This window comes from Schistocerca piceifrons, chromosome 10, assembly GCF_021461385.2.
Source record: "Schistocerca piceifrons isolate TAMUIC-IGC-003096 chromosome 10, iqSchPice1.1, whole genome shotgun sequence".
In the NCBI taxonomy this organism is placed as follows: domain Eukaryota; kingdom Metazoa; phylum Arthropoda; class Insecta; order Orthoptera; family Acrididae; genus Schistocerca; species Schistocerca piceifrons.
Genome location: NC_060147.1, coordinates 128,357,443 through 128,381,403, shown reverse-complemented (window position 1 = coordinate 128,381,403; position 23,961 = coordinate 128,357,443). Strand labels below are relative to the sequence as shown.

The window sequence follows — 23,961 nt, the reverse complement described above, 5'->3', positions numbered from 1 at the left end:
AGCCCATGTTTACTTCATAACTTTCCTTTGAATGATCGTTCCTGTCCTATCCCTAGATTTTGGCCTTTCCTCCTGGGACATCCTGCGTGTACCTAAAAATACAGTTGGCTACCGGCAACAGCATTAGAGAAGTGTGATACTTTACCTGGGCATACCGATATCATTCGGCAATTGGCAACTACAGTAGAAAAATTTTTAAAAATATATGGAAATTAACTTTCAAGTTACGTGCATATGAGCTTTCTGCATTCATTTGCTATGGATAAAGTAATTTTGGTAACAAGTTAATTTGGAAATTTAAGCATGTAAAATTAGTTTGTTCACACCATGCTTGACGTAATTGCAGTTCATGTTATCAGCTCAAGTTAGCACTTCATAATAGTCACTTGGGTGTTTATTTTCTGCAGTGTCATTCTTGTGAAGAAAAAATGTACTGTCATTTAGAAGATTATTTTGAAGGCAAATTACAGAAGAGAGGATGCAAAAGAAATCTGTGTTATTTAATAACAGATGCCACTTACATGATCTATTTCGATTTCTGTACATATTATAGACTGAAGTCAGTCACCGTGTTTTTCTGTCTGTCTAACTCATGGATAGCAAGTCATCCAGCATATGTGAATACTTAGTAACATTCATGTGAAAAAGGGTGGGTTGCTAGTTATAGATAATTGCACCTTCTTTGTGATGCAAAATGTGAACCAACATACGAGGGCTATCCACAAAGTACATTACGTTTTGGAATTAAAAATAAATAAAGTATTGGAAAATTTTTTTATTATATACAGATGAAAGCCACACTTAAATACTACTTTTCTACATAGTTGCCATTTAAATTAAGGCACTTATCGTAGTGATGGACGAGCTTGGAAATTCCTTCGTCGTAAAATTCGACCGCCTGCGCCTTCAACCACGTGGTTACCTCTTCTTGAAGCTGTGCGTAGTCATCAAAACGCTGCATAGCCAACCACTTCTTCATTGCTGGGAATAAGTGGAAGCCGCTCGGTGCCAGGTTGGGACTGTATGGCGGATGAGGAAACAACTCCCACTTAAAAGATTCGAGAACTTCAAGAGTGGCATTTGCCGTGTGAGCCCGGGCGTTGTCGTGAATGAGCAAGATCTTTGAGCCCAACTTTCCCCTGCACTTGTTTTGTATTGCTCTTCTGAGGTTGTGCAGAGTTTGGCAATACCTTTGAGAGTTTATTGTAGTGCCTCTTTCCAGGAAATCCACAAAAATCACACCTTTTCTGTCCCAAAAGACAGTCGCCATCACCTTCCTTGCCGACATTGTCTGCATGCATTTCTTGGGTTTTTGGGGGAATTTGTGTGCCCCACTGCATTGACTGCAATTTTGTCTCACAGTTCACATGCTTAACCCATGTTTCGTCACCAGTACCAATGCGATCGAGTAATGAGTCGCCATCTTTCTCGTAAGCGTCCAAAAACGTTAACGCTGCAGCCATTCGCTGATTTTTGCGAATCTCTGTCAAGATTTTTTGTATCCATCTTGCACAAAACTTGTGGTAACCAAGCTTTTCGGTAATGATTTCGTGCAACAAACTTCGTGAAATTTGTGGAAAACTCATAGAGAGTTCCGTTATTGTGAAATTACGGTTTTCACGGACCGCGGCATCGACTTTTTCGACAAGTTCAGCAGTCACAATGTTCTTCGTCGTGAACGTTAGTTCGGCCATTTTTAAATTTTATGACCCATTGACGCACTCCACCTTCAGTGATTATGTTGTCCCCATACACTTCACAAAGTTGCCGATAGATTTCTATCGGTGTACAGTTTTTTGCAGTCAGAAACCTTATTACAGCACACACTTCACACTTTGCGGCATTTTCAATTAACGCTGACATTTCAAACTGTCACAGTAACTCAACAGAGCACAGCACGAACCTCTCACTAGCACGGCAGGATGCCGTCTAAGCGGCGAAATGCCATGAACCCAAGATGGCCGTGCTAGCCCCGCCCCTAATGGACACAAACTAAAACATAATGTACTTTGTGGATAGCCCTCGTATATCATCCCTAAGAAGACCTTGCCATCATAAGTAAGAACTGTTTTGAAATAAAAATGAAAAAAAAAGCAAACTTTTTATTTGCAATTAATTTTTACATGAAAACACACACTTTAATCAACTTTTCTACTCAGTTCCCACCAGTAATTGGTGTGTTTATGTCTTTTGTGGGAATCTGAAATGCCTCGTCTTATGTGAGAATCTGAAATGCCTCCTCCAACTGAAAATACCATTGATTGTGCAATACATGCAGTGATTCATTTTCTTAGTGCTAAAGGAGTGAATGCAGCTAAAATTCATCATCAGGTCTTCAAAGAGTATGAAGAAAACATTATGAGCAATGGTACAGTACGGAAATGGGTGAGAGCTTTTAAACGTGGTTGTACAAACGTGCATGACAAGGAATGAAATGGGCAACCTTCAATCACTAATGATTTGGTGCAGAAAGTTGATGAAAAAGAGAGAGAACAGACACTTTAAGATTTCAATGTCGAGTGATGAGCGTCCTCAAGCATCAAAAAGTGTTTTATGCAATTCTTGCCTAATCAGGCACCAGGTTTTTATGAGGATGGCATTCAAAAGCCAGTTGTACAACACAATAAGTGTGTTAATATTGATGGGAATTATGTAAAAGCATATATTAAAGTACGCGCTTTCAAGTAAAATTAAAATTGTTACGAAAAGTCTGTTTGTTTTATTTTTATTTCACAATGATACCTACTTTAAAAAAAAACACACACATGCCTTGTATACCGAGGCAAGTGTTAGATTAGAATTTTTTTAAAAGTGAGCATGTTTTCTGACAGTATGAATTTGAATGACACAATCTGCATATGAAAGACACATCACTGAAATTTGATCTTTGGTAAGAGGGGTGTTACATCTCATTTAACGAAAACAAAAAGTTAACCACGAAAAATCAGAACTAACAAGTGTAGAGACAAACTGAGAAAGAAAGAAACTAGGCTAAAGAAGCATACAAAATGTTTGACTCACATCACTGATGAACGGCTTGAACTGCCTCGCAAACAGAATGTATCTTATGACATCCTCCTGCGAGTACACCCTCTCCACCGACTCCTCGACGTTGCTGTGCAAGTCAACGATTTTCCTGGCTATGGCATAGTCCACCACCTGCAGAAAATCACAATGCCAGAAAAAATGAACCAATTTGTAAAATTTAAGAAATTGTATAATCTTACATTATGTCACTATCTTGACTGGAAACCAAAGAAAAGAAACAACCCCCCCCCCCCCTTTCACACACACACACACACACACACACACACACACACACACACACACACACACACACAGAGAGAGAGAGAGAGAGAGAGAGAGAGAGAGAGAGAGAGAGATACCATTCACAAGTTTTTGTTGATTTACTTAAATCATTTTATAAAGCAACTTATTTTGAAGCATAAGCTTAATCTTAAGGCTAAAATGGCAGCACAAAAAAACCATTTAACAGAAGTACATAGTAAAGTTGTTCTGTTCAGTCTTTGCATGTGCTGTGGCCATCCTGGGGAGAAAGAGAAGTATGACCTAATATGAGGGAATATTTACCCTGCTTTACATAAAAAGAATCACGCACTTTGTTCATGTAACATGTCTTCTTGGGGTGTGTACAGTTACATCTATTGCTATTGCTGCTTGGATTTTGTTTACTACTATTTATAAACTTGCAAAGGACACTCAAAAACATGTCGTCACAATTATCTCTGCTGTGCAATAGACAGAAGATGGTGGTCAAAACAACACTCGTTTTGATTTAACTGCTGATGTGTGTATTCTGGTGGCCTCTTGTCATTCGCAACGTTATCTGCACATCTCGCTGGTGCATCTCTGATATTAGTTCACAAAATATATTAAATAAGAGAGATGGTGACAACTTTATAATTTATATAAATAAAAATGAGAGTTAGTTTGTTCAAAATCTTAAATCTCTTGAAAGATCTTCACCTATTCCTCTGGAATTTTGATCCAATGCTGCATTTGAATCAAATACAAAACAAATCCGGGTTACAGCTATGGGCACCCGCATGGCACCATCCCACACCAACCTATTCATGAGCCATCTAGAGGAATGCTTCCTCAACACCCAGAATCCCTATACCCTCTCCTGGTTCAGATTCACTGATGACACCTTCATAATCTGGATCGAGGTTGAAGACACCCTATCCAAATCCCTCCAGAAACTCAACACCTTTTCTCCCATTCGCTTCACCTGGTCCTACTCAACCCAACAAGCCATCTTCCTCGACAATGACCTCCACCTCAGTACCTCTGTCCATATCAAACCCATCAACCACCACCAATACCTCTCCTGCGACAGCTGCCACCCCTTCCATACAGCCTCGCTATCCGTGGCTGTCGCATTTGCAGTAACAAGCAGTACCTCTCCAAATATACCGAGGGTCTCACTGAGGCCTTTAAGACTGCAATTACACTCCCAACCTTGTACAAAAACAAATCTCCAGTGCCTTATCATTCCAGTCATCCACCACCTTCCAAGATCCTACCATCCAGCCACAGAGGAGCATCCCCCTGTGAGTCAGTACCACCCAGGAATGGAGCAACTGAATTACATTCTCCGCCAGCGTTTCGATTACCTCTCGTCGTGGCCTGAAATGAGAAATATCCTTCCCACTATCCTCCCCACCCCTCCCACAGTGGTACTCTGCCGCACACCGAACCTAGACAATATTCTCGTCCATCCCTGCAGAAGCCTACTCCCAACCCCTTGCCTCATATCCCTGTAACAGACCTATATGCAAGACCTGTCCCATACGTCCTACCACATTCAGGGAGAGCTGAAAGGAGGAGCTGAACAAAGGAAGGGGGAAGAAGAAGAAGGAGATGGCCAAAGGAAAAGGAGGAGGAAATAGAAACAGGAGGGAGAAGGCGATTAGGACGTGTATCCAATTCCCATATATACAAAGAGGTCCAAAAAAATGTATCCACTGCTTAAAAGTCCATAACTGGCAAACTAACTGACGGAGTTGTCTCATCTTTGGTAGTGTAATAGTTTGTAGTTCCAGCAATCACCACACAAGCTTTGTATTGCATTGTTTTGTTTTGTCAGATGACAGTCGCCAGATAGTCAGTGTTTTTGTTCTTAGTAGCACCTAGTTACTCGAGTTAACATGGCTGGCACAAGGCTTACATTCAATGAAAGAAAGTTAGTTTTGAAGTGGTATTTTAAGTACGAAAACATTAATGAGGTTCAACGGCAATGGCGAAATGAGTATCAAACAGAGCCACCAACACGTTTAACGATTCGTCGCATTCAAGACAAATTTGAAGACAAAAGCTGTGTTAAAGATGTACACAAACAACGATCTGGATGACCTGTAACAGCTAACTGCCATTGTGTGTTACAACAATTCACTCGCTCACCACAGAAGTCTGTGAGACAGTGCGCCCGTGAAATTGGAGTGAGTCGCTGAAATGTTTTGCGAATTTTGAAGACAGCAAAGTGGAAGTGCTACATCCCACGATTGCTACACACAATGAACGAGGACGACCCAGATCGTAGAATGGAGTACTGCGAGTGGTTTACTAACATGGGTGGCAGGGATGAAGAGTTTGCAGAGATGATTGTGTGGTCTGATGAGGCACAGTTCAAACTCAGTGGTACAGTAAATCGCCACAATTGCATCTACTGGGCCGCCGAAAATCCGAACGTCCATGTAGACAAAGCCGTGAATTTGCCAGGAGTAAATATGTGGTGTGGGTTGTCTTACCGGGGCTTGATTGGGCCATTCTTCTTTGACGGCACGGTTACTGGTGAGGTGTACCTTCAGAAGCTTCAGACATCCATCTTACCTGAATTCCAAGACTTGTATGGAGACGGAAGAGTTTACTTTCAAACAGGATGGTGCCCCGGCCCACTATCAAAATCGTGTTAGGGCGTATCTCGACTAAAATCTACTGGGAAGATGGATAGGCCGTAGAGGTGCTGTGGAATATCCACCAAGTTCCCTAGACCTAACTCCTCTGGATTTTTACCTGTGGGGAACACTACAGGACGTCGTTTATCGACAAATGCCACGCACATTGGATGAACTTCGAGAATCCATCATACATTCATGTGCAAATATCCAACTGAACACGTTGCAGTCAGTAGTTCCTGATGCAGCTCAGCGGCATCGTTTGTGTGTTGATGTTAATGGTGACCATTTCAAACACCTAAAGTGATATCTTTAAGTTGGACTTTAAGCTACACTTTCGCCAAAAATGAGACAACTCTGTCAATTAGTTTGCAAGTTATGGACTTTTAAACAGTGGATACATTTTTCTGGACCCCTCTGTGTTATGAACACGTGCGTTCTCTTTTCTTTCTTTTCATTTTAACCAGAGTGAGCCACAGCAGTGTGTGGCAGGGAGCAGCTAGTGGCAGCATAAAATTTACTTTACAGAATTACAAAGATATTGTGGCTGGAACACAGATTCATGCATATTCTTAGTCATCACGTATTTCCTAATTTTAAACTACTGAAAAGAATTTGGTGAATAAATTTGAGTTCTTGAAATCTGCGATTTGATTCTGTATCTTGTTATTCCACTTGTTGGCACAGATGGACATTTCCTTCAAGATATCCATTTTATGGCTCTTCTCTAAAGTGTACAGTACTTTAAGACATTTATCTATCGGAACATGGTATCCAGTTTCATCTACGTGCTTTGCTATAGCTGACTTGTTAGCTTTATCAAGTCTGAAACAGCCAATATGTTATTCAAAGCAGGTTTTAAAATTTCTGCCCATTTGGAAAGTGTACTATTTCTTACAATGACTGCATGTCACTTTATAAGTTACCAAATTACTCATTTTCTCATCTGGCTGTGATTATTAAAAAATATTATTTTTATGGAAACGGCAGAGTAATAAACAAAGTAAATGTTCCCCCCACGCTAGGTCATCATTTGTCTACACGAGATAGCCACAGCACGTGCCAGACTGTAAAGAACAACTTTAATACATATGCAGAAGTTTTGTTAATTATTGCCATTGTGGCCTAAAGTTGAGGTCTGTGCCTCGACACATGCCGATTTACTAAATAATTTAAGCAAAAAAGGTTGTGACTGGTAGTGATCTCTGAAAACCTTTCTATATTTCTGAAGCAGCCACAGCCAATTAACAGTGAATACGGCTTTTAACCATCACACTCACCCACTCACACTGTCTAGGCCGACTACACTGGGCTGACACTGTTGCTCTATTGGGACGAGGGGTCGTGTCATGTGGAGGGGGTGACAGGAGAAAGGAGGCACCGAGCGAGAGGAAGGGTCAGATGAACGGCTGACAGCTGGAAGGGAGACACAGTAGGTGCACAGTTTACAGATGCGGCACCAGTGGGCTCGTTCTGGCTGCAAGCAGGGGGCCTTGTGTGTAGCGTATGGAGGTGTGGAGGAGTAGCCTGGGAAGAGGAAATTGAACAGAGGAAGAGGAAACTGTGGTAAGAGTGGAGAGTGAAGTGGGGGAAAGGGGGTACAAGGGTGGAGGTGGCCTTGGGACGGAGACTAACAGAGATTGGGTGCCTGGTTGGTTCGTCAGTTGTGGGATAAAGGGATTAAACAATGAGGCATTACTTTCTCAGTTGAGAGAGAGAGTTCAACTGGAGTTAGTGACATCAGCCATAAATTTGATCAAATTCTGGAAGTACCAGTCGAGTACCCGGTGATCTATTTATTTCAGTTCCAGTATTTCATCTCCTCATTCCACCCCACTCTCTGTGTATCTCCTCCTGCCCCCTCTCTCTGTCCATGTCCTACTCCCTCCTCTCTCTTTTCCAATCTCCTCCTCCCCGCCCCCCCCTCCCCCTCTTTCCTTTCTATTTCCACATCATTTTGCCCCCCTCTCCCCAGCTATCTCCTCTTCCCCTCTCTCTCTGTGTCATACACTTTTATCAGTACATTCAGTGGCGTATGTGGATACAGTCTGCTAAATGTGTTTTGCAAATAGAGTTAGTAGCAAAGAATTAATAAATTTAAACATAAAGCACAATGCAGCAGTTTTTCATGCATCTCAGTGTTTACGGCTTCAAACCTCCTGAAATATGTACAGTACCACAATGTAATTTTGTAACTGCATTTAGCGGCAAATGTGGATTCTGTCTGCAAAATTTATTGGGAATAGAGTACCTAGCACAAAAGTAATGAAATTAATTGTCATACACGATGCAGCAGTTTGTCAAGCATTTAATTGTGTATCATGTTGTGTCTCCTGAATTAGGATAGGTTAGTGGTTTTTACCTCCACAGTGATTTCATCTGTATGTTCACTGAAAACATTCTGTCATTAATTATAATCTCCCTTTCCCACCTTGGAAGATTCTACTCCTTGACTATTCCTAACATAAATATTTTATAAAAACCTTGCTCTTCCACTATCACTCACTTTTGACCATATCTTGAGCTTTGATTTTCTGTTATTCATATTAACACTTTTTCAATGCTCACATCTCTGCTGCATTGAAAAGAAATAAAAATCAGAGCATAACAATTTTACACAACTTTAAGAATAACTTTTTAAATCTAACACATTACAAACCCTGGTGAGCTACTTATTTACATTTTGTACTAAACTACAAAGAAAGTAAAAGTCTGGTACAGGTTTTGTTGCTCGACAACTTATCCTGACAACTAGGAAAGCTGCTCAAATACCGGGAAAGCAAAAACAACTCTGCTGTAAGCCCAAAACTTTTAGAACGTGAATTTGGCTAAGAAGGCTCGATTATAAATCCTACTGTGAAGGAAAAAGTAAGGCATGGCCTTAGAAAAGCAGAGATTAAACAGGTCAATTCACCACAAACTTGGGAATCATCACCACTTTTAAGTGTCTGCGAACTACGTATTTACATTTTCTACCAAACTACATGGATACTAACCGACCACATTATTAGTGCACTCACCTCCCGTGGATGTTATTGGAAAAGCATGGTGATGTTAAAGTAAACAAGTACAGTTGTGACTAAGAGAAAAGTATCACACTGTGAATGATTTCAAGAGAGATGTGCACGCACTATCAAATGTCCTCATGACATACCACGATAAAAATTCGTGATAAGTTGACTGAAGAGCCATCACTCCCAGGTGCGATAATATTGTGGTCGACTAATAATTAAAAAGTACAACACAAAACAATTCGCCAAAGTTTGGTCAAAGTACATTCAGTCATCCTGGCACTTACCTCGTTGCACTCGTCAACGAGGATGAAGAAGAGATCGAAGCGAGACATGATGGGCGGGCTGAGCGAGACGTTCTGCTGCAGCGACTTGGTGCGGTCGTAGCGGCCGCCGATAGGATTTGCAGCTGCCAGGATCGAGGTGCGAGCGTTCAGGGTCGCCCGCACTCCGGCCTGCGAGGACAATATGTGCGTTTCCACACTGCCGCATTAGGTGGTTCCGTGAATGTGAAACAGCTGAGCCATTATTTTCAAAATCTTTATTACACTTCATTACACAAATCAATTTCCGCAGCTTTCACTGAGAGTGTTCTCAATGACATTAAAGGAATACTAAGACATTTTGTTTATTTAACCACAATACTGGGCAACAACTTGAGTCAAAGTGTTAGTATTGCTGATTGGCACATTTAAAGCTAAGTGCCTTGTCAGTTCCAGCTGTGGGATTGTTAAGCATGGGTCCCATGGCTACCAATACCCATGATAGTTCAAAATTAATATGCTGCATATTTTATAATTACCAAATTGGGTGGGAAAAGAAAAGTCTAGTAACACCTCAAACCGGAGACACAGTCAGTTCACTGGCGGCAAAATGCTGTTGCTATTCAACAAAACAATCAATTCTGAAAGCTTACATACATCCACACACAGAAAACAAAGGCCATTTCAGAAAAAGAAACTACTGAAGTTTTTACAAAAGCAGACATTACAGTCATAAAGTTCCCAACTAGCACTTTTTTTAAAACACTCAATTTCAAAGTAGTATGGCTCTGTTTGTCTTCACTCACATAGCGGTGAAAACCTTTTGAATTTGTGTGGCAAATCATTTATATTTTATTAAATATATATACGTGAATTTTGCAAAAAAGATTTACAGGGTGTGATTCAAAAGTTTCAAGACTTAACTCAGAACTAGAAATTTATTGGACATTTAAGTGTAGTGGACTAAAATTTTTCAAAATATGATCCTTCAGCATCAACACAGCGCTGCCAACGCATCTTACAATGTTTGTAGCCCTTCTGGAAGGCCTCGGACGTCATGCTGTCAAGGGCTATCGTCAAAGCCTGCTGGATGGCAAGATGGAGTCTAATAGCTTTTAGGCCTGTCTTGATTCAGGGGAAGAGGAAAAAGTCACTTGGAGCCAAGTCGGGGTTGTACGGTGGCTGTGGCAGTGTTGTCACATTGAACTTGACCAAAACTTCAGCGGCGGCGCACGAGACGTGAGCGGGCGCATTGTTGTGGTGGAGAATCCAATCGCCCTCGATCGCCGGGCGGACGCGGCGAACTCTATCCCTCACATGGCGGAGCACACCAACGTAAAATTCACCTGTGACAGTCTGTCCACAAGTAACGAACTCCTTGTTAATCACTCCTTTACCTTTAAAATAAAAACAACAATCAGCATGCACTTCACATACTACTTGCTCATGCAAGCTTTCTTGGGCGTCGGTGCGACTCAGAATCGTACTTGTAGACCCAGGTCTCATCACCAGTAACCTCTTTCTCCAGAAGGTTCGGATCAACATTCAACCATTGGAGCATTTCCTGTAGGTCATGCGCCCTTTCTTCTGATCCACCGACAAAACTTTTGACACCAGTTTGGCCCACACTTTTCACAACATCAAATTCTCCATCACTATCCTCCACACCATACTCAGACTGAGTCCCAGTTCATCGGCAATTAATCTAATACTAAGACGACGGTCATTGTTTAAAAGTTCCTGCACTCTCTCCACATTTTGATCCATTCGGCTTGATGGCCTCCCAGAGTGGTCGTCGTCTTCAACATTCCCGCAGCCTTCTTTGAAACATTTGTGTCACATGAAACTCATTGCACGGGACATGGCTTCTTCCTTAAAGGCCTCTTGAATCATACTGAGAGTCTCCGTGGCAGTCTGGTTCAGTCGCATGCAAAACTTAATCACATAACACTGCTCCAAGTGCTGCTCCATTTTCGCCTCTCCCACATTTTGACCGAGGTCAATGACATGCACCCACGCTGCAAGTGATGCGCACTCTCCAGGGTTCTGGAGGCAACTGCCGCATCTTCAGTTCCTTCCCTGAGACTCCCACTACTTCCCCCAACCAGTCCGCACGCACTCCGCTACTCAGAAATGAATCAGTCTTGAAACTTCTGAATCACACCTTGTATGTGCATTTTGCAAGAAAGATATACATTCATTTTGCAAAAAAGACTTGCATTTTTAAAAAATATATACTGGGTGATCAAAAAGCCAGTATAAATTTGAAAACTGAATAAACCACGGAATAATGTAGACAGAGAGGTACAAATTGACACACATGCTTGGAATGACATGGGGTTTTATTAGAAGCAAAAAAATACAAAAGTTCAAAAAATGTCCGACAGATGGTGCTTCATCTGATCAGAATAGCAATAATTAGCATAACAAAGTAAGACAAAGCAAAGGTGATGTTCTTTACAGGAAATGCTTAATATGCCCACCATCATTCCTCAACAATAGCTGTAGTCGAGGAATAATGTTGTGTACAGCACTGTAAAGCACGTCCGGAGTTATGGCGAGGCATTGGCGTCGGATGTTGTCTTTCAGCATCTCTAGAGATGTCTGTCGATCATGATAGACTTCAGGTAACCCCAAAGCCAATAATCGCACGGACTGAGGTCTGGGGACCTGGGAGGCCAAGCATGACGAATGTGGCGGCTGAGCACACGATCACCACCAAACGACGCACCCAAGAGATCTTTCACATGTCTAGCAATACTTTTTATTATTATTATTATTATTATTATTATTATTATTATTATTATTATTACTATTTTTTATAAAACCCCATGTCATTCCAAGCATGTGTGTCAATTTTTACCTCTCTATCTACCTTATTCCGGGGTTTATTAAGTTTTCAAATTTACACTTACTTTTTGCAGAAAATATATACATGAATTTTGCAAAAAAAGATATACACAAATTTTGTGAAAGAGGTAGATGCTAATTTTGAAAAGATATGTGCGGATTTTGCATAAACGATATACACTGAAGAGCCAAAGAAACTGGTACACCTGCCTAATATTGTGTAGGGGGATGCTGCATTTTCCAGTCCCTAAAGGTTATGTATAACATACATATAATTAGGGCTTGACAGAAAATGACTCCTTTGGTTCAAGCTCAAAATCTTAATGAAGTTGGCAGGAGACCACAAGTAAAGAGGATCATGAGCAGGGGCACTACATCAGTGATGTGAGGTGTAAGTTGAGAATTTGGGTCCGATAGGAGGCATGCTGTGGTAGTGCATGAACTTGCGGTGACCACCGTGTGCGGATGGCGTAATGGTCAGTGCACCTGCCTAGTAACTAGGAGACCTGGGTTCGAATCCCTGTCTGGCACAAATTTTCAACTTTTCCCATTAAAATAAATCAATTCCCACTGGCAACCAATGTCTTTAGTACCTTGTTTCTTTATCAGACTATTTGTAGATTATCATTACATCTTAAGATTGGAGTTAACATGTCCTCTTTTACTGTGTTAGTCGCGATCTTATTGTAATAAATTACTTCCTGGGATAATGCACTGTTTTTGAAACTTTGTGGCAGATTAAAACTGTGTGCCATACTGCGACTCAAACCTGGGATCTCGCCTTCTACAGGCAGTGTTGCTACGACTGAGGTATCCACAAAGGTAGGCGAGAGACCTTCTGCGTAGTTTGGAAGACAGGACTCAAGGTACTGGCAGAAGTAAAGCTGTGAGGACAGGTCGTGAGTTGTGCTTGGATAGCTCAACTGGTAGAGCACTTGCTCACAAAAGGCAAAGCTCCCAGATTCAGGTCCCAGTCTGGCACCCAGTTTTAATCTGCCATGAAGTTTCAAAAACAGCATACATTCTGTTGCAAAATGAAACATTCATTCAGGAAACTCCATAAAAATTATACAAAACATTGGCAACCCTTGTTGAAGTGTTCTAGGGCCTCTGCAGCTGCTACAGGGCGACAATTACTGAACTATACAAAATAAAATCGTCATAACTTTCGAACGGTTTGTGTTAGGACGTTTAAACTGCACGGTTGGCTGCGGGGCACGATGAGAATTACACTCCTGGAAATGGAAAAAAGAACACATTGACACCGGTGTGTCAGACCCACCATACTTGCTCCGGACACTGCGAGAGGGCTGTACAAGCAATGATCACACGCACGGAACAGCGGACACACCAGGAACCGCGGTGTTGGCCGTCGAATGGCGCTAGCTGCGCAGCATTTGTGCACCGCCGCCGTCAGTGTCAGCCAGTTTGCCGTGGCATACGGAGCTCCATCGCAGTCTTTAACACTGGTAGCATGCCGTGACAGCGTGGACGTGAACCGTATGTGCAGTTGACGGACTTTGAGCGAGGGCGTATAGTGGGCATGCGGGAGGCCGGGTGGACGTACCGCCGAATTGCTCAACACGTGGGGCGTGAGGTCTCCACAGTACATCGATGTTGTCGCCAGTGGTCGGCGGAAGGTGCACGTGCCCGTCGACCTGGGACCGGACCGCAGCGACGCACGGATGCATGCCAAGACCGTAGGATCCTACGCAGTGCCGTAGGGGACCGCACCGCCACTTCCCAGCAAATTAGGGACACTGTTGCTCCTGGGGTATCGGCGAGGACCATTCGCAACCGTCTCCATGAAGCTGGGCTACGGTCCCGCACACCGTTAGGCCGTCTTCCGCTCACGCCCCAACATCGTGCAGCCCGCCTCCAGTGGTGTCGCGACAGGCGTGAATGGAGGGACGAATGGAGACGTGTCGTCTTCAGCGATGAGAGTCGCTTCTGCCTTGGTGCCAATGATGGTCGTATGCGTGTTTGGCGCCGTGCAGGTGAGCGCCACAATCAGGACTGCATACGACCGAGGCACACAGGGCCAACACCCAGCATCATGGTGTGGGGAGCGATCTCCTACACTGGCCGTACACCACTGGTGATCGTCGAGGGGACACTGAATAGTGCACGGTACATCCAAACCGTCATCGAACCCATCGTTCTACCATTCCTAGACCGGAAAGGGAACTTGCTGTTCCAACAGGACAATGCACGTCCGCATGTATCCCGTGCCACCCAACGTGCTCTAGAAGGTGTAAGTCAACTACCCTGGCCAGCAAGATCTCCGGATCTGTCCCCCATTGAGCATGTTTGGGACTGGATGAAGCGCCGTCTCACGCGGTCTGCACGTCCAGCACGAACGCTGGTCCAACTGAGGCGCCAGGTGGAAATGGCATGGCAAGCCGTTCCACAGGACTACATCCAGCATCTCTACGATCGTCTCCATGGGAGAATAGCAGCCTGCATTGCTGCGAAAGGTGGATATACACTGTACTAGTGCCGACATTGTGCATGCTCTGTTTCCTGTGTCTATGTGCCTGTGGTTCTGTCAGTGTGATCATGTGATGTATCTGACCCCAGGAATGTGTCAATAAAGTTTCCCCTTCCTGGGACAATGAATTCACGGTGTTCTTATTTCAATTTCCAGGAGTGTAGTATGCGCATGCACGGGTTCGTCAATAAGCAAAATTGGTGCATTTGGGGGACCAAAAATGTGCATTTTGTGATCAAGAAGTCTTTTCACCCTCAATTGGTGACTGTGTGGTGTGCAATGTCCAGTCACGGAATAATAGGTGTGATATTCTGCAATGGCACAGTGACTACCAAACATTATATGAAGGTTCTGGAAGATTATTTCACCCCATTATCCAAAGTGACCCTGATTTCGACAAGATATGGTCCATTCAAGATGGTGTTCGACCCCATTGAAGCAGGAGAGTGTTTGATGTCCTGGAGGAGCACTTTGGGGACCGCATCCTGGCTCTGGGGTACCCAGAGGCCGCTGGCACGGGCCTCGATTGGCCACCATATTCTCCGGATCTAAACACATGCGACTCTTTTGTGGGACTACATTAAAGACAAGGTGTACAGCAATAACCCCAAAACCATTGCTGAGCTGAAAACAGTCATTCGGGAGGTCAGTGACAGCATCGATGTTCTGACACTTCAGTGGGTCATGCAGAATTCTGCTAATAGTCTGCACCACATCATCACCAATGATGCAGGCATATTGCACATATCATAACCTAAGCCCCAATATCTGTAGTAACATTTATATGTTGAATAAAGTGTTCGCATGTCATAGTTTGTAACTAAATTTTATTTATTTATTTATTTATTTTTTTTTCATATAGTCACCCTGTATACAAAACATTTTGGAGACAATCTGAGCATGCTTCTTAAGATTTCTCACAGATGATGCTGTTGTTTACTGTCTTGTGACGTCATCAGAAGATCAAAACTAATTGCAAAATGATTTACCCAAGATACCTGTATAGCGCAACGAAAGTATGAATTCCTCTGTTTCAGTACTAAGAGGAAATTTCACTTAAACAGCAAATAACCCATATTTAAATGATGTTGTTCACCTAAATACTTTGGGATTATAATTATAAACAACTTAAATTGGATCACCTCATAGAAATAATAGGGAGGGCAATCCACAGACTGTTTTTGTTGGCAAAGTGCGTAGAAGATGCAACAAGCATACTGAAAAGGCTACCTATACTAAGCTCGTCCAGTCTGTTCTATAGCACTGCCTCATCATTTGCGATCGTTACGTGATAGGATTGATACAGCATGTTGACAAAGTTCAAAGACGGACAGCTTATCTGCATTATTATTGAGTACAAGAAAGTGTCAATGACACGATTTTTCTGGCTCTCCACCTACCCAGGAAGAAATGATCATCATCATAAAATAAGGCAAACAGAGCTCATATGCTATTTGAGACTAAAACGGTACAGAAATAGTCTGAAGGTGATTCGATGAATTGTCTGCCAAGTACTTAATTGTGAATTGCAGAGCAATCGTGCAGATGTAAATGTGCCAAGGACCATGACAAAATCAACTCAAAGAGTACACTATTTTCATTGTACATCATAAAATTTTTCACAGAACTGGAAACCTTCCTTCCTCAGTGTGGGCCAGTAACACTGACCTTCGCTATGGATATCGTCTGCTGCTCCATTGCCTCGTGGATCGCCACCTGGTCCCTCGGGTCCATCTTGTCAAACTCGTCGATGCAGCAGATGCCATTGTCGGCCAACATCAGAGCGCCTGCCTCGATGACGAAGTCGAACGATTCTTCGTCCCTGACGACAGCTGCAGTCAGACCTGCCGCCGAGGACGCCTTGCCGGAGGTGTATATTGCTCGTGGACTCACCTCCGCGATCTGATAATTTGAGATGTCAGTAATTATTTCTCATCTGCCACTCGTAAGTATTGGAGAACACAATACACACAACTTGTAGATAACCCAATACAAACATATATTTCATATTCATAATATACCTTTCAATCTTTCATTGTCCTTCAGTTTTTCGGTTTGATATTTCTCAATTTTGATTGTTTTTCTGGTTCAAATGTTTCTGAGCACTATGGGACTTAACATCTGAGGTCATCAGTCCCCTAGAACTTAGAACTACTTAAATGTAACTAACCTAAGGACATCACACACATCCATGCCCGAGGCAGGATTCAAACCTCCAACCGTAGCAGTCATGCGGTTCCGAACTGAAGCGCCTAGAACCCCTCAGACAATTGTTTTTCTGTATACCATCTATTCTTTATAATCATATTCAGCAATATGAGAAAGTAACACTGTAAATCAAAAATAAGCATGCATAATGTATTGTACTGTTAACATCACTTAATTCAAGGAATATTCATAGAAAAGATGTCAGTTTTCTAGGAGACTTCTTTTCCGTAAGGATGAGGAGTATTCCAATTCTTGTGAGTGAACATTAAATACCTTAATAACAGAGAAAAGTGTTTACTGGAAAGAAGCAAGATGCTTAAGACACAACATGCACAACATGCTTAAGTCGCAACAGAGTCACGCAAGGAGGACTGCAACCACTGTGGAAACTCAGGGTACATCTTGTATCACTGCTTTACTTGGTTGCTAAAATCAACAAATCACTAGCTGTTCAAAATGAACTTGCTGGCACATTTTGTGCATAGCCCATCATCAGAACAAGTCATATTGTCTTAATACACAGTATTGTGTCACATAATTACTTTCTCAAGATTGGTTCATCACCAATGCCAAGAATGTAATTATGTAACATATTACTTTGTATTAAGGCATTTTATACTCTTATGATGTCCTTACGATGGTCTCCACACTAAACATTTCAGCAAAAAAATTTTAACAGCAAGTGATCTGGCGATTTTAGCAACCTAATAAGACAGTGATATAAGACAGGCTCAGGGTCAAGAAGCAAGAGATTAGACTGGGCAATTATGTAATTTGGCGAGACGAAAGAAATTTTGTCAAAACTTTTAGTTGTAAATTACATTAGTTAAAAATCTGAAGTAATCTGGAGAAATATCTTGTGAAATCAACTGAATTGTGAAAATCTAATTAGACTGTAACAACACAAATAATCAGTTTTTGCAAATATGATGTAACTGGTTAAATAAAAATATTTACTCACCAAGCAGCGAAATGAGAAACAAATACAAAGGTATTAATGTCTGCAAGCTTTTAGTCAGTGGCTCCTTCTGGCAGAAGGGTTCAAGGGGAAGGAAGATGGGCGAAGGAAAAAGACTGGTGAGTTTTAGGAAAAAGGGTAGAGTGCAGAAAAGTCACCCAGAACCCCGGGGCAGGGGAGACTTACCAGAAGGGATAAGAAGAGAAGTTCCTTCTCATCACATCCAGAGCCATTGGCTCCGAAAGCTTACAAATATTAATACTTTTGTATGTGCATTCTCCTGTTGCTGTTTGATGGGTAGATTTTTTATCCATCCAATTACTTTATAATTAATTGTAAGTCGTAACAAAGAAAAGTGCAAGCTGAATATCAAAGTTGTATAATGCAGCAGCGATCACGTGAGTCAGTTCTGAGCAGTTGTTGAATGGGAATACTAGCTGCCTTTTGTACTGTGTTATGAATGCAGATTGAACTAGAATTTCTAAGTACATACGAACTGAGGACTGTGGAAAGAAGTGTTATTAGCTGTCACACCTTGAATTAATCACTGAACAGATTTGACAGTTCTGACTCAGGTCATTTATATGGGTGAAAACCCTTTACCCATTTTGTTGCTGGCATGTGGTGATAAATTGGGATATGAAACCATGGATAATTACGTTAGAAATGAGAGCTCACTCGCAATTATATAATTTACGTAACCTGGCACTAAAATTGTATTTGTATTTTTGCAGTAACTCTGGTTTAAAAGGTAATGTTCATGAAAAGTTGCGCAAGCACTTATGAAGATGAAAAAATGGAGATTACATTAGAAAATACACACAAATGCTAGCTTTGTAAACTGCTCGAAAATGGCACTACAGAATTATTTGCATCTTATTACCAACACTACAGAAAGCCAATGCACATACCTGCTTCAGTAACTGGGATTTAGCTGTACTTGGGTCACCCACAATGCATACGTTGATGTCTCCTCTCAGAGACGTACCTTCCTCAGTCTTCTTTGGAACTCCACCAAACAACATCAAGACAATACCTGCAAGAAAGGCATCAATGTAACAGCAACAAAACAACAACAAGCACCACCTCACTGCCATCACTGTCACAATGATTATCAGTGGGTAATTCTTCAATTTTAGCACCCTGTAAGTGAGTGTCTTCCAGACGAATTAAAAAAATAAAAGTAAAAACTTCCTGACATATTAAAACAGTATGTTGGACTCAGACTCATACTTGGGACCTTTGCCTTTCGAGAGCAAGTGATCTACCAACTGCGCACAATTCACAACCTGTCCTTCCAGCTTTACTTGCGCCAGTACCTCGTCTCCTACCTTTCAAACTTCACGGAAGTGAGCATGCCTAAAATACTCATACACAGAGCTCACACTGTCTCAGATGTGGATATTTTGCGTAAAGAGCTCACCTGACTAAAGACAGTGTTCTGGGAGGGGGGGGGGGGGGGGGTTATTCCACATGGCAGATTAATAGGGCACTGTCTTACAATGACGAATCAGGAAGTGGATAAAGAGAACATTCTTACAAAAATTTTAGCTAATCTTGCCTTTGTGAGCAACATTACATTTAAAACATCAAGAATCCTCCATAAATTTCAGGTGAAGGTGATTTGTCCACCATCTACGATTGTACAACTTTTGGGATCAGTGAAGGACAAGTTGTCACTGAGCATGGCCAGAATTTACCAAATAGCTTATCAACAGGGTCAGACCACTCGCACTGTGAAAGAATGTTGCATTGAACATCAATGTTGCACCCTCCTTTTGCAACCAATCAACTCCACTATTGCTGAACACTGTATTTTGAAGTGTTACATGCCGTTTAGACAACTGAAACTTCACACTCCTTGTGTAGTGGTAGGAAAGAGGATTGTGACAAAATAATATTAAAAAATAATATTAAGTAGAGAGTTAGTTGAACATATACTGTGAACGGGTGTTTGTTTTCATATGCAGGCATTAAACGGGACGTGTGGAATATGAGAAATGGCAAGGTATGACAACAAACAGCTTCACCTGCATTGGACAGGGCCTTTTACTTTTTTGTGTCGCAGCGTGGCGGTGGCTTGACTGTCAAAGAGCAACCACACTCTCCAAGAATGAAAACCAATGGCAAGATGGTTTCGTGACAAATAAATATAGCGAAATCTTGAATGTCATGTTGAGCCTTCGAGGTGTGTGTTGTATGTAAAGTTGTGTTCTAATATAATTCATGAGTCACTCTAATGATCTGTACAACCACTCTAGGAAATGTGTGTTTGTAAAAGGAAAATAGTGGATGTGCCATTTCATGATGTGAGTAGAAGTTATCTTTTTTTGCTCCAATAACAGCTGCAGAACATGAAGTTAAGCCTTTCCTTGGCTACACATGGAATTTCAGAGGCATTGCTTAGCAGGATCTCTACTTCAAGAGAATCAACCATGGCAACGGGATTAAAACAAAATGGTAAATATGTCAGACATTGCACTGGAAGACAGATCTCGTGAAGTGTTCTGACTCAGCTACTACAAGGAGTAAGCCAGCAGCTAAATCAAACCTTAACCAACAAGAAAAACACTTCAGCTTCCACTGGACATTCAACAGAGTAGGATAGAACTATGGTTCTGACAACAGTAACATCTTTTTGAGACTCCATCATTAAAGAATCTGTAGAAATATGCCTGGCAGAAAATCTAATGAGCCGTGATAGTGGCTACCAGTTGGACAGTGCACAGAACCTTGCCATCTACACGATTTGTTCCAATCAAAGATTAGAGGGCATACCAATGGCCACGGTGAACGGTAATGCAGAGGACAGCTGAGTTCCGCGGTTCCACCAGCAATGGCATTGCTGCCAGAAGGCGTGGTCTGCCCGTGAACTCGATTCTGACACGTGCGCAGGATACTTACAGCATTCTATATATATATTGCGTAACAGAGCAATTCTTCAACAGTATCCAGTTAAAATATAGTGGAATGTATTAAATGACACGCTGCATGCTCGAAATTTGTCTGAAAAGTTTCATTTTGTTTCCTCCTTACCTTCTGAGTGCTTCATATTTTTGTCAGGCAGTGTGTTACCTTTAACCATTATTCCTTTTTAAAGGAAAAATAATTGTGAGCATAGAATTGTGACGCTGAACATTTGCATTTGTAAATTTAACTAATAAAACAAGCTGGTAATGACATTTGCTTACTGATTCTCTAGAAAAACTGAAAGGCCACAGGAATCAGTGTCAACGGTACTTGCCTGTAGATCAGCTTTCCCGAATTTTTTTTTTATCCCCTTCAACCTGGACTTCACGTATATCGATAAATATTAGATTTTGGTGTATACTATATATGAGGCAAATTTTAGAAAAATGTAAAATTATTGTGACCTGGTGTGGAAAAATCAGTCAATTGAATCCACCGATACAAGATTTGGGTATGGCCCCATGACGTAACGGTGTTAGGCATGTGACGTGTGCAAACAGAAAAAAGACGGACACTGGCAGTATTTTTCTGTCCATATTATTTTCTGGAATTTAGGTTGTGGTCTGTAGCATAGTCTGAAGTCCACTAAGGTGATGAAAGTCATGGGATTCCTCCTAATATCCTCTCAGACCTCCACCTGCCCAGTACAGTGCAGCGACTCAATGTAGTATGGACTCGACAAGTCATTGGAAGTCTCGTGCAGAAATACTGAGCCATGCTACTTGCACAGCCATACAGAACTGCAAAAGTGTTGCCTGGGCAGGACTACGTGCAAACTGACTTCTCAATTACGCCCCGTACATATTCGATGAGATTTACAGTGAAACCCCGTTTTTACACTTTTCGAGGGACTTCAAAAAAATAGTGTAAAATGCGGGAAAATGTAAAATGTGGGAAATAGTGTTTTAAGCTGTTAAAGTTACATTTAAGATACCCCTCTCGCACTCTATGTATAATGTATGTACATAACAGGTATCAGAAGACTTGTCAGGGACTTTTTTATTATCTAATAAAGGTTAATTATCTAATAAAAACTGCTGATGTAACTGGAATTGATAACTGTCTGGGAAGTGGAAACGTTTCACTTTATTTCAAAGTTCATAATCGATGGTTTTGAAAATCCTGCAGCTGTCATTCATTATTTAAATAATGAAATACTTTAGTAGGTACTGCCTCTTCAGTTACGTAGAAAACCACACACACACACACACACACACACACACACACACACACACACACACACACACACACACACACACAGAGCGCGCAAACTATCAGTCACATTTTTTGTTTGAGTAACACCAGAAAAAATAAATAAGTAAATACTGAACCTGACAACGAGAATAAATTCCCGAAACACATTTTGCTCAGCATGAATACAATGCGTAACCGGCACTGTGTTTACACTTAAAACTTTTGGGTAACACAAAGTGAAAGATGGTATCAACTAGCACTCCACGTGGCCATACGCTGAAACACACTAAATACGGTTCGACAAAGGTGTCACGATGATCACAACAATCACAAAACTGCATTTGCGCAGTAGAGACAATTTAGAAATGGTTGAGATTGGTCATGATATCTTCATTCGAATGAACCTAGTTACTCCCATCAGCCATCACTGACTGCAGATGAGCTACTTGGAGAGCATTTGCAACCATTCATAGACTTAGTTTCCAAATAACAACGCAATGTTTATGGATGACAATGTGTCATGTCACTGGGTCACAATTGTTTGCGAGAGCTAGGCAGCGACGGGAGATATGGCACGAATCGTTACATCTTTTACTCGTTTACCTGTTCAAATCTGCTGAATAGTGCCCTGGTGCCAAGAAATTTAACCACTTAATATTTGTAAACACTACTGGACGGTCAACATTATGCCAGCATCATATTTTCTCCACAAACATTTTTTCGTAATGCGTAAATTGCAGGAAAATTATAAATACGTTGACGCAAAATCAGGTGCAAATTAACATTGCGCGCATAGGAAATTTGACAGGACCGATAAAAAATGTCGTAAACGGTGGGAAAATGTTAATTCCGGGAATGTAGAAGAGGGGTTATACCGCATGTCGGGCAATCTGGCTAGCCAAATCATTTGCCGGAATTGTCCAGAATGTTCTTCAAAGCAATCGCAAACAATCGTGGCCTAATGACATGACACATTGTCATCCGCAAACATTGCATCGTTATTTGGGAACATGAAGTCCACAGACAGTTGCAAATGCTCTCCAAGTAGCTCATCTGCAGTCAATGATTGGTTCAATTGGACCAGAGGATCCAGTCCATTCTACGTAAACACAGCCCGAACCTTATGAAGCAACCACCAGCTTGCACAGTGCCTTGTTGACAACTTCGTGGGGTTTGCACCACACCTAACTCTACCACCTGCTCTTACCAACTCACTGAAATTTTGACTTATCTGACCGTGGCACGGTTTTCCATTCAACCTACGGTCCAACCGATATGGTGTTGAGCCCAGGAGAGGTGCTGGAGGATGTGCTACTGTTAGCAAAGGTACCTGCATCAGTCGTCTGCTGCCATAGCATATTAACAGCAAATTTTACGGCACTGTCATAACAGATATATTCGTCACACGTCCCACACTGCTTTCTATGGTGTGTCACACAGTACTGCTTGTCTATTAGCAGTGACAACTCTACACAAGCACCACTGCTCTCAGTCATTAAGTGAAGCCCATCGTCCACTGCATTGTCTACGGTGGGAGGCTCTTTGATGCCGTGGATCTCTGAATATAGAATTCCGCAATGAGTTCCAAAATTAAATGTCCCTCATTTCTAGTTACAGCTATCATTTCACATCTTAATTCACATTGTGTGGCCATAATCGAGTTGGAAAACTTTTCACACAAATCACCAGAACGCAAATGACAGATCTACCAATGCACTGCTCTTTTATGCCTTGTGTATGCCACCTGTATATGTCCATATCGCTATCCCATGACTTTTGTCGCCTCAGTGTGTAGGTTTGGGTGAAAGTTCCCAGATTGGTTGTGAGACTGCAAAATGGTACTGAAGGCTTCAGTTAACCCGGGAAGTTTCAGGGATAACTGCTTAATGGTGAAGTCAGGATAGTTACCACAGAATATACTCAGTATTAATCTACATCTACGTACAAGACGGCCTCTATGCATCTACAATATCTCGACGATGACACTTCCCGATCACTACAGCATCATCAGCAAACAGTTGGAAGATTGTTGCTCACCCTATCCATGACCTCGTTTATGTATAGAATGAACACGAGCAGCCCTGTCACACCTCCCTGG

The 23,961-nt window shown here is 41.8% G+C and overlaps 1 protein-coding gene across 1 annotated transcript in view; it reads right to left on the bottom strand.

The window, feature by feature from the left end:
* LOC124718830 (DNA replication licensing factor Mcm6) overlaps positions 1-23,961 on the bottom strand; it is a 71,466-nt gene that overhangs the window by 19,892 nt on the left and 27,613 nt on the right. Inside the window, exons 7-10 of the mRNA XM_047244451.1 lie at positions 18,611-18,735; positions 16,202-16,435; positions 9,217-9,384; positions 3,022-3,159 (exon numbers count right to left, since the gene is read on the bottom strand). Coding sequence (XP_047100407.1) covers positions 3,022-3,159; positions 9,217-9,384; positions 16,202-16,435; positions 18,611-18,735 — 665 coding nt within the window. The remainder of the gene's footprint in view (positions 1-3,021; positions 3,160-9,216; positions 9,385-16,201; positions 16,436-18,610; positions 18,736-23,961) is intronic.